The sequence below is a fragment of the Hipposideros armiger genome, unplaced genomic scaffold (assembly GCF_001890085.2).
Source record: "Hipposideros armiger isolate ML-2016 unplaced genomic scaffold, ASM189008v1 scaffold_514, whole genome shotgun sequence".
Taxonomy (NCBI): domain Eukaryota; kingdom Metazoa; phylum Chordata; class Mammalia; order Chiroptera; family Hipposideridae; genus Hipposideros; species Hipposideros armiger.
In genome coordinates, this window is record NW_017731864.1 from 1,102,033 (window position 1) to 1,113,990 (window position 11,958).

At 42.9% G+C, this 11,958-nt stretch overlaps 1 protein-coding gene across 2 annotated transcripts in view; it reads left to right on the forward strand.

Annotated features, from left to right (window-relative positions):
- RHBDD1 (rhomboid domain containing 1) overlaps positions 1-11,958 on the forward strand; it is a 136,203-nt gene that overhangs the window by 83,642 nt on the left and 40,603 nt on the right. The window contains exon 7 of one of the 2 annotated variants that reach the window (XM_019668064.1): positions 593-813. The exons of the other annotated variant lie outside the window; for it this stretch is intronic. Coding sequence (XP_019523609.1) covers positions 593-699 — 107 coding nt within the window. The 3' untranslated portion in view covers positions 700-813. Of the gene's footprint in view, positions 1-592; positions 814-11,958 lie in introns of those variants that run through there. 2 annotated transcript variants of the gene reach the window in all.

Consider the following 11,958-nt stretch of genomic DNA (forward strand, 5'->3'; position numbering starts at 1 on the left):
GGGGAAATATGGTAATTCTTTCTCTTTGAATCCCAGTTTTCAGAGTAAGAAGTTAGTGTCATAGTCAGCCAATTAAACAGAGCTTTAAAAGGGCCAGCTAATAGAAATTCATTTGGTACAATGCCAGTTTCGCAAGAAAATCCAGAGCCAATTAGCTTCAAACTGCTTCTTTAGTTAAATATATTAGAAGAGTAAATTAAAGAATCAAGGTAGCGACTTTTTAACCTCAGAATTTGGTATTATTTCTTAACAGTACCTGGCCATAATCACAAGTCCTAAAGCTCTCTCTGGCAATAATAATACCAAAGTAGCCTTTGTGGGCGAACTATCAAATCCCTATTACTTCAAGGGGCTTGCACATTGCTGCTATTATTAACAGAAATCTTGTCTCGCTCTGTTGGCAGTCTCAGCTTTTTTTATACACGCGTCCAAGAGGCAGCTGATACCACAATAATAGAAAAATTTGGAAAAGGGCCACCTCTTTCTTTGAGTCAAAAGGCAGATGCCAGCTAGGAACATTAGCTCATGCATTTTCCTCTGCCCCCTCCCCCCATCCTTCCATGGATAATTTGTGCCTTTTTTTTTTAAATAGCCTGCCACCAAGTTCAGCTGGCGGCTGGGTACAAAGCTGTGTCCTTTTCAACTCCTGTCCACCCGCCTGGAGCACGTGTGCTGGCTAACCCTGGAGATCCTTACTGACGTGTGGAGTAACTTGTGCTTGCCTTAGACCCTCCCGAAAGGTGCCACCCCAGTCACACTGGCTCGCTGCTTGTGCACATCAAGCTGAGCTGCCGTCCCCCGCCCCACTCTGTCCGGGCAGGGTGGCTGCTTCGCCCGCCGTATGGGAAACTGGTGGGACAAACTACAAAGATCTTGGCTTCAGACTGAAACTGGTTGCTGCTTTGTCTCTCGGTCTTCAGATATTCAATTACCAGGGAAGCCATACTGGGGAAAAAGGATTTAGGTTTTGAATTAATATCTAGTTCTTTTGTTAACAGATCATTTGGACAAGAATATGTTTGAATCTTCTTTATAAGTATCATGTGTTCATAGAGACCAATTAAGATACATTGTAAGTAAAAAGAGAGAATTTGTTTTAACTAAGTTGTACATTTGCTTTTTACTGAAGCTACACCAAGGTGTATAAAATCAGCGTTTGTCTTGTTTTTTTATTATCGTATAGGAATTTTTGAGAAAAATGGAAATCATGATGTGCATGTTCTTTTATTTTAACCCTTCGTGATGTGTGGTGCAGTGAGAAGGGGACGGGAACCTCACTGGCCCGAGTTTCAGTCCTGGCATAGCCAGTGGCCTTACCTGACGTGCAAGTCACTGAATCTGACCAGACCTTTGCTTTATTATTATTTATTTAATAATAAAAGAGTCACTTCCTTTTCCACCATCCTGTGATAATGGACTGAGGAGGAGGGATGTAGCTAGAACAGGATGGGGGTATTGGGAAATGTCAGGAATACTGAGTGGTTGACGTCTAGGCCTCAGGGCCCAAGGATAAAAGCCCATTTCTGGAAGTTCAATTCACACGACTCTCTGTGGCAGCTCTAAATTGATAAATGCATGGATCAGATGGTGGTATCTTATCCAGTTGCATGATTATATCACTTCATTGGCCCGGTGCAGGCATAACGCAGCTGCCAGTTTTTCACATAGGCAGATGTTCACTGCTGGCCGTGACTTCTCAGGCACCGAGCAGGCAGGGGCTGAGAGGTGGAGCTGACTGCATGTGACCACTTCAAGTGTGTGTGTGTGTGTGTGTGTGTGTGTGTTTTCCCCCCAGGACAGCTTCCTATGGAATAAAAAAGTACCATCTGCCGATTGTGTAAAAGCAATTTCAGTTCCTTTTGATTTCTGGGTCTTACCTGCTGCTCTCTTTCTTGGAGAGTCTTGTCTCCGTGAATAAAGTTTGGTATCCAAGGCTGAACCTAGTTGTGGAATTGTGCACATAAAGAAATATCAGTACATACTTTTTCAGACCATGTGGATCTCCCAGCCAGGAAGGGAAGTGCTATTAGGTGTGGGCCAGAGTTCTGTTGAGCTTTCTGTTGGGAAGGGGCTGGCTTCTGTTTAGGTTCCATATTTAAAAATATTATCCGTAGCCCAGCCATTGCTAAAGTAATAAAATAAAAATGACACATGAAATTTAAATATATTTGGAAAATTAACATTAATAGTTACGTGTGAAATAATTTATAATTTTCCCTCTGCCGCCTACCCCCGCCAATCACCATTTATTGAAAGGCATTATTCAGATACTGGTGAGTAATTTAGCAGTAAAAGTATGAACAGAACTCTAATTCTGCCCACCCTGTATGTTCCCTCCATCCCCCTCCCCTCCACACAGAAACCGATTTTGCGGCTACCAGATCTAAAGCATTTCGAAACTATTCCCTTGCACACTCGTCATGTTGCCCTGGGTCATTATTCATTCTGTTACTTGGCAAATCCCTACTTGAGCGCCCATACACAGTACCAGGTACTGTTAAGCATTGCCACCTACAGAAATGAATAAGTCCTGTTCTTTACTATCAAACCAAAAATATTATTTTGGCTGAACAATAGATTTCAGTGCCTTACTTCACTTCAGTTAACCAATGTATTGTATCTAGGAAAGAGATATACTAACTTTTGAAATGAAAGACTTAAACCATCTATGAAATTCTCTATTTCAGCAACCACAATTTCCTAAGTTATGTAAGAATTTTATAGAATGTCCAGTTTACTAATGTGATGATTTGGATGCTCAAGTTATCAACACACTTGTTAATCTCAGATGTTATTGATGTATATAGTCAGTGTTTCATCACATCAGATTTAATTGGATCACACTATAATATAATCCTGATGAAGAAATTATTGTTTTTTTCTATGAAATGTATTAATTTTGAAAAGAGATATCAAATAGTGCTTCAAACTTGCAATGGATATTACATTAGTATTGAGTAAACAATTGAGGGTGTGGAGAAGTTTCGATTCCTATATATCTAAACTAAAATATGAAACAAACCAAAACAGTGTCGTTTTCTTTTTGAAGAAAAGGCCCAGACTGTTTACTAGACTCAGTAGTTGATATTTCCAGCGAATGAAATTTTATTTTCTGCTTGAGTCTTTAATTCTTTTCTACGCATTTTTAAGAACACGTCAAAAGTATAGATAACATTTTTCTTAGCTGTGTGCTAACATTTCGTCTTCTACTATGAGTTGCTGTCTCTTTTGGGGTCCATAAGGATCCACACTTGTGTTGAGAGCATAAAACACATCACTACAATTTAAGTCATGAGGAGGGATGTATTCCTGTAATCCTGTGCTTACGTTATCTAAATTATTTTTAAAGTTGATGACAGAGAACAAGAGACGGCAGCGCCATTTTCAAACAAAACTATCACGTGCTGGCACTGGCTGAGGGCATCATAGCTGACACCTGATTTTACACGATGAGGAAACAGACCTGGAGAAGGTGGGAGACTTACTGTCCCATCACAATCTATATATGTGCCAGCCAATGAGGGCTCCGTTACTGTTGACAGTGTCCTGCCCTGGGGATGCCGGTGCGAGACCGTTTAGGCTCCCCAGGTGTGAGGAGCCTGGAGTCAGGACCTCCCTAGGAAGGGGCTAAATTGGACCCACATTTCCTAGAGCAGAGCTGAACCCCGAGGGAGCATCTGCATCTGCCTTCCGCGCTTGACTGCAGGCGGCCTCTCAGCTCCCCGCCCCCAGGGGCAGAGTCCACCTGGCCTTCGCAGTTCAGGGAGACAGGTGATGACGTGTGAGAGAGCTCCGACGTGTGTGCTGACACCTGCTGGAGTGTGTGCTGCGATTGCTCTGTGGTTCTGCTTTTGTTTTGCCGTGGGAATGGGCAACGCTCCACTCCGTTTCTGGAAGTCCTGTGTGAAGTCCAGCTGGCCCTGGGGGGCCTGTGTTGAGGGTCTGAGACAGGTGATGATGGTGCCTGAGCTCACCTATTAGGACCTTTCATTATAGAATTTGAAAGGCACCTGTTGTTCTGGTTATAAAGGTATGGGAGGAGGGTGGAATCTTTCTCTACCCTTGTAGGTCCTTCTGCTCGTCTGATAAGTAAGTCGACATGAGAAAGTAACAACAGAAAAGAACCACATTTAATTACATACGTATGTATGGGATCCCCACATATATGAAAGAGTCTGAGACCCCACATACACAAGAGGTGCAGAAACAAGGTAAAGTGAGCCACGTTTGGACTTCTGAGCTAAGGATGCGGTAAGGCACTTGGGGCTTCAGAGGGGAGGAACGTCATGCACAGGATAGTAAGAAGAGCAGATACTTACTAATTAGAAGTTTGCTCTGCCCTATAGATAGGTCACAGAAAGTTACTTCTGGTGATGACTCTTATTATGGGCAAGGCCCCAATTTAAATTCTTTAAAGGAGAGGTGCAAGTTTCTCGTGAGCCTGCAGAGTCGCAGTGGCCTTCAGCTGAAAACAATCCATATGCCAGAGTGGCACGTCTTGGGGAGACCTGTTCTGAACCCCTTCACATATGATGCATATCCACTGTGGAAAATACATATCAGCAAAAAGAAGGCAAAAAACAATTCATAACCCCACCACCCAGAGAAAAATCACGTAACATTTGAGCTGTCCCCTTGCAGCTACCCGTAATACAGGCACTAGAAGAAACCACTGTCAGTGTTTTGGTAAAATTCATTCTGGGTCAATGAGCATCAAATACCTCTTTCTTGATGTGACTGTGCTAGGGAGGTTCCGGTACCCACACAGAACCCTACGACGTAAGCACCTGTCATTATCTTTATTATTTTAGATTGTGAAACAGAGGCACAGAGAAATTAAATGACTTGCTCAGAGTCACAGTCTAAGTGCTTAACACCACAAAAGACGGCCGCACTTCTCTGTTCTTCTGGCATCTCCCTGAATTCGGAAAACTGGAAACTGAAGTGCGTATAGTCACTATAGAACAGTAGACAATAATATTTCTCTTAACTGTTGTCTTTACCTGTACATGTATGATTACCTAAGTTCTTTTTGTTTTTTAAGCAAAAATTCCTCACAGGAATTAAAAATTGTGAAATAAATCGTTTGTGTAGGGAGAAAATGCCTTTCTTATACAAGAAGCCTGCGTCACAGGTTCCTCGTAGAATACACACCCCAAAAAATGTTTACTATGGACAATCAAAAGTAATTTACTGGGCTGTCGTTTGTTTCTACCAAAATTTGTAGCGTATCCGTTTGAAAACATTATTTTAATATGGACACATTAGTGACATTTCAATTAAGGATATTTACATTATTAACTTAAATAGGACTCAATTTTTATTCACTGGGTTTCCTTTTAGAAAGGAAATGTTTCATAACAAAAAAGAATAAATTTGCTCCCATCAAGTGTGCCTGAAGACATCTGAATTTTACGCTGAGCTATTACACGTCATCCCAGCAACGTGTTAACGGGAATTACGTGAGAATTTTTATGGCCGTCTGCTCTGCCTCTTGTAGCAATCTCTGTTGTAGCCACACGTGCTCTTTTATCCATTTTGTTGTGTTGTGTTGCTGGTGAGAAAAATCAAGAGTCATGTTGGTTTCCATTTATTATAGAACCACAAATAGCTTTCAAAGTGGTCTAGTTTCATCACATGGCAGTTCTCCAAGGATTCAGAACTATTTATAATTCTGATGTACATATCTACGGAGAGCCAGATGTGAAAGTCATGCATAATATGTATTTACATTTACATATCTTCATGAATCTCAGTTAGGGGCCAGACATCTCCCTGTGTCATGGCTGTGTTACTTAAATCTACTTTTGTTGTAATATGGGACCAGCATTGTGCGAACTTAGTAAGATCACTATAAATATTCAGCTGATGAAAATTACGTTGTAAGCATCTGCTTTGGAAAAATTACAAATGGTCTAATTGTGCCACTATAGGAGACCAGTTGAATAAGCCATGATATAGAACAATACTCAGCCATTAAAAAGACAGAGAAGGAAGTTCAGAGTATGTCAGGTGAGAAGCAGGGTGCAACAGTATTCTTAGTAGAAACTCATTTTTTATTTTTTTTTAGATTTTTTTTTAATTGGGGGATGGGAACAGCACTGGGGAATTGGGGGAAGGGGAACAGACAAGTTGCTGTCCTTTTGTTCTTCAGTCTAGTTGTGAAGGACGTTGCTTCACTGGCCCAAGTTGGCGTCATCATTGCGCTCTTCCAGGGCGAGGCAGATCAGTCGCGGGCTTCTGGACGGCCGCTCACTGCGGCTGCTGGCCGCTCACGCTGGCTGCTGGCTACACACAGTAGCCCATGGCAACCCACTGCCACAGGGGCTGCNTTTTTTTTTCCTATGGAACAATATTTGGTTGGAATTTATTTCATGAAATTCTGACCATGTTGCACATATTATTTTGTGCTTCACTTTTTTCGCTCAATATTGTGTTGTAATCATGTTTTCACACCACTAAATTTTTGAACATATAGATCCTCCATATGTTTACTTAGATTTCTACCTACGTATTTTTCTCTTTTTTTTTAGAGTGTGTAGTACGCTATTATAAATAGTACCTGTAAAAAAAATTCTGTATTTCTTGAGATTAGTATATACTTTTCCTTTATTGACATAACTAAACTATTTTGATTTTCAAAGTCGAAGCAGGTTTGTATTCCCAGCTTAAACCTCACTGTCACCTGGTTGAGACATTTTATGGTCCACCTTGATGATGGTGCACCTGGAAAGAATTCGAATTCTACTCTGGTCAGGTGTGGTTCTACCAATGATAATTAAATAAACTCATTCGAGACTGTTTCTCCGGTCTTTTGCATCCTACTACTCATTGCCTGCCTGCTTGTTCCATTGGATACTGTGAGTAGTTTGAATTGCACCGAGTTGCTGTAATGTTTGTTGAGTCCGTGTTGCTGCCATGGGTACCCTCCGTACCCCACAGGCTTCTCCTTCCTCTAACGTTACCCAGTTTTGGGGTGGGGGCTGATTTGCCATAGTTTTTCTCTCTGTCTGCTTGAACTTCAGTTTAGGTCTTTTGTTCGCACCTGAACTTGGGGAGGCTCTCCGCGCTCCCTCTTGCCCGTTTCCCAGGGGTCCACTGTTGTTTCTTGTTACCCGGTGCTTTTTCGTCTGGTGGTGGGAGGCAAGTAGGAGATACGCTCTGATTTTGTGTTTTCCCCATCCAGTATTTAGACCCTCTTGCTCTATAGTGGAAGCCAAGGTTGTTTTTTAATTATAGTTGCCAGGCAACATTACGTTAGTTTCAGGTGTGCGACATAGTGGTTCCACATTGAACCTTCGTCTTCGGCAGTGACTGTGTCCCTGGATTTGGAGGCGTGGCCTTCTCAGTGCTTTTACCCCTCCCCCAGGTTTAGAGCCGGTTTTTTGTTGTTTGTTTCGTTTTGTTGCCTGTCCCAGGCATTTAAGGCTCTTGTTCCGTAAAGACAATAGGAGAGAAGGGCCTAGGCAGCCTTTCCTACAAACCCTCCCTACGGGGGCTGCTGTTCTCCCCCCGGGACTGTGCCAGGAATGACAGAGGAAGCCTTCCCTGGGCTCTTCTCACCTGCCTCTTTTGTGAGGACCACGTGAGGTCCTGAGAAGAGCTGAAAGTAGATGCGAGTTCCGTTACGTTGTAGCTTCCGGTATATTCTGTGTTCCGTAGTCTGTGGATATATTATGTGTTCTCTTGCTAGCTCGCACTTGAGCAATTTTTGGCTGAATTCTTCCTATTAGCGTCCTGCAGTCTGTCCTAGGTAAGCCAGTGCCCCTGTATCATTTTAGACTTCTGTGTAGATGGTTGCCTACTGCCTCGTCCCTCTGATGGGTTCAGGTAAGTTATTAGCTTGCAGATTGTCTATGTTTATTATGAGAATGGGAGTGATGCTTTTCCAGCTTTCTACATCCCCAGTGGAAGCTGGACGCATTCTTTATTCTTCATTGGGGCTTGAATCTATCATTTCTAGTGCATTTATTTACTTTTATTTTTTTTTTTAATGATGATCTTTCCCTCATGAAGTAGGTAGAATCTATAGTCCTTTGAAAAAAGCCTGGGTATATGCTTACTGTATCCCCGCATGTATAAGACGCACCCTTTTTGGAAAAATTTGGGGTCTAAAAACTGGGTGCGTCTTATACAGTGGTTGTCTGAGCGCAAAAACAAGCGCAAAAAAAGCAGGAAATGCAAGTAAAAGAAAGTCTACAACCACTGTATAAGACTCACCCAGTTTTTAGAACCCAAATTTTTCAAAAAAGGGTGCATCTTATACACGGGGAAATATGGTAATTCTTTCTCTTTGAATCCCAGTTTTCAGAGTAAGAAGTTAGTGTCATAGTCAGCCAATTAAACAGAGCTTTAAAAGGGCCAGCTAATAGAAATTCATTTGGTACAATGCCAGTTTCGCAAGAAAATCCAGAGCCAATTAGCTTCAAACTGCTTCTTTAGTTAAATATATTAGAAGAGTAAATTAAAGAATCAAGGTAGCGACTTTTTAACCTCAGAATTTGGTATTATTTCTTAACAGTACCTGGCCATAATCACAAGTCCTAAAGCTCTCTCTGGCAATAATAATACCAAAGTAGCCTTTGTGGGCGAACTATCAAATCCCTATTACTTCAAGGGGCTTGCACATTGCTGCTATTATTAACAGAAATCTTGTCTCGCTCTGTTGGCAGTCTCAGCTTTTTTTATACACGCGTCCAAGAGGCAGCTGATACCACAATAATAGAAAAATTTGGAAAAGGGCCACCTCTTTCTTTGAGTCAAAAGGCAGATGCCAGCTAGGAACATTAGCTCATGCATTTTCCTCTGCCCCCTCCCCCCATCCTTCCATGGATAATTTGTGCCTTTTTTTTTTAAATAGCCTGCCACCAAGTTCAGCTGGCGGCTGGGTACAAAGCTGTGTCCTTTTCAACTCCTGTCCACCCGCCTGGAGCACGTGTGCTGGCTAACCCTGGAGATCCTTACTGACGTGTGGAGTAACTTGTGCTTGCCTTAGACCCTCCCGAAAGGTGCCACCCCAGTCACACTGGCTCGCTGCTTGTGCACATCAAGCTGAGCTGCCGTCCCCCGCCCCACTCTGTCCGGGCAGGGTGGCTGCTTCGCCCGCCGTATGGGAAACTGGTGGGACAAACTACAAAGATCTTGGCTTCAGACTGAAACTGGTTGCTGCTTTGTCTCTCGGTCTTCAGATATTCAATTACCAGGGAAGCCATACTGGGGAAAAAGGATTTAGGTTTTGAATTAATATCTAGTTCTTTTGTTAACAGATCATTTGGACAAGAATATGTTTGAATCTTCTTTATAAGTATCATGTGTTCATAGAGACCAATTAAGATACATTGTAAGTAAAAAGAGAGAATTTGTTTTAACTAAGTTGTACATTTGCTTTTTACTGAAGCTACACCAAGGTGTATAAAATCAGCGTTTGTCTTGTTTTTTTATTATCGTATAGGAATTTTTGAGAAAAATGGAAATCATGATGTGCATGTTCTTTTATTTTAACCCTTCGTGATGTGTGGTGCAGTGAGAAGGGGACGGGAACCTCACTGGCCCGAGTTTCAGTCCTGGCATAGCCAGTGGCCTTACCTGACGTGCAAGTCACTGAATCTGACCAGACCTTTGCTTTATTATTATTTATTTAATAATAAAAGAGTCACTTCCTTTTCCACCATCCTGTGATAATGGACTGAGGAGGAGGGATGNGGCAGTGTCACTGGCCCTCATATGTGGGATCCGAACCGGGGCCCTCTGGCATCCCAAGCCAGCTCTTAACCATCGCGCCACTCGGCCGGCCCGACACCTTGGTTTCTGACTTAGGGAATACGGTCTTTGCAGCAGCAGTGTGCCTGGAGGTGGGGAATGGCCTCAAGAGGGGGATGAGCATTGCAGCATGAACAAGAAACGGAAGCCTCCAGTCTGATGGTGGCAAGGGGAAGTGGACCAGGAGGAAATAAACCAGTATTTCTAAGGTGAAGAGTAGCAGAACTGGGGTGTATCAGCCGTCTAATATTGAATAGCAAATCACTGTTGCAACGCCCATGGCTTAAAGCAACAAACATTTCTCCTTGCCCTGAGTATGGGGGTCAGCTGGGTCGGCTGGCATGGCCTCGGCTGGTATGCTCAGCGGCCTGCAGTGGTCAGCTGGGGCTGGCTGCCCTAGGACGGCTTCATGTACTTGCCTGACTACCTGCTGTCTGAGGAGATGGTGGGGATTCAACACCACGTCACTCCTCGTCCAGCAGGCTACTCATTCTCGTTCACCAGGCCTCAGCGCCAGGCTCCAAGAGCATGTGGAAATGAGCAAGGGTCAACTCCGCTGTATCTTGTTGCCGAAAGAAGTCAAGACTCATCGAGTCATGGGGCGTGGAAATAGATCCTGCCTCTTTATGGGAGGGGCTGCAGAATCACGTTGCAAAGAACGCTGGTAGAAGGGGAGGTGGAGAATTGCAGCCATCCTGGTTCGCTACATCACATGTACTCAGAGGACTGCCCATATCACGATTGCCAGAAGCATCCATAGCCTTGGGAGCCTGAACCTGGGCAGCAGGGCCCCAGAGCCTGTATTTCAACAAACCCTTATGGTCATTCCTATTCACACAGGAGTTTAATCACTACCAGGTGAGACATGAAGTACTGTGGGGCAGGTAGGACAGGGCAGAGCTCCTCGGCATGGACTTCATCTAAAACCTTATTTAGGACCACAGAGGAATTTTTTGACATGATGGACTGTCCCATATCTGGGTTGTTGTAGTCGATACACAACTCTTTGCATTTATCGAAACTCATGTAACCAGACACCACAAAGTACATCTTACTATAAAGAAATTTTAAAAGCGGTAAATACAAATTAACAAGAAACCCAATGAGATTACCGATAGTCTTGCAGAGAATCTCAGAAGGTTGTCGAGAAACAGGATATTCCCACCGTGATGTAAAACCACCTCTTAGAGGCCAGGCTGATAGCAAAGGGAAAACAGACCTTTAAACAGAGAGATTTGGCCGTCACCCCCTGAACCCACTGATCAAAACAGCAGTATTATTAGTGAGAGGACCTGACGTTGTGTCTCCTGATATAAGCATCATCTGTGACATATTCTCGCTAAGACTGTCTACCCTGACTCTGTCTCCAAATGTTAAGTGTCAATATAAGGAAATACATGGGATAGAGCAACAAGCTGAATAACACCGTGGAGAAACAAACTGACAAAATGTGGGACTTCTACAATTCAGTGAGACTTGTCTCTGAAAAAAATAAATACAAGTTCAAAAAAGCAGAATGTGCTTTTTGTAAAAAGGAAATAACCAAATGTAACATGACAACCTTGAAAAACTGGGTATAAATGACATTTTTTTGAGGACATCGGGAAGTTTTGTATTTGGACCAGATATTAGGTGTTATTAGGGAAAACATCGAACTTCCGTTGATGTGACAATGGTATCACAGAGACATAGCAGAATGTCTCATATTCTTGGGAGAGACACAGTCAGGTATTGAGAAGCCAAATACTATAATGTGTGCAGCCTGCTTTCAGAGGTCACCCAGAGCAGCTCTGTCTCCCGCCCTCTTTCTCTCTCTCACTCCTCCCTCGAGTTCCACATTCAGATACATGTGGGAAATGCTGCAAACTGTCCCCCCACGAAGATCCAGAATGACACTGTGTACTGACAATTCTAATTAGCTCTGCAATAAGAGACCAGTTTATCAAATTAATGCTTTCCAAATGTGCTTGACCACAGAGCTGTGTTTCCAATGAACAGTTTTAAGAGCATGTGGAACCAGGTCCAGGGAAACTGATCTAAGGAGACTCCTTGAAGTGCACTCTACAGTCATTGGTGACAGCGGAGGAAGTAGCTTTACAAATTGTTTATATTAATTTCCATTTTATTTTCCTTGAAACGCTTTGTGGTTGTCTTATTAAGAATGAGAAACCAAGGGCCGGCTGAGTGGCTCAGTTGATT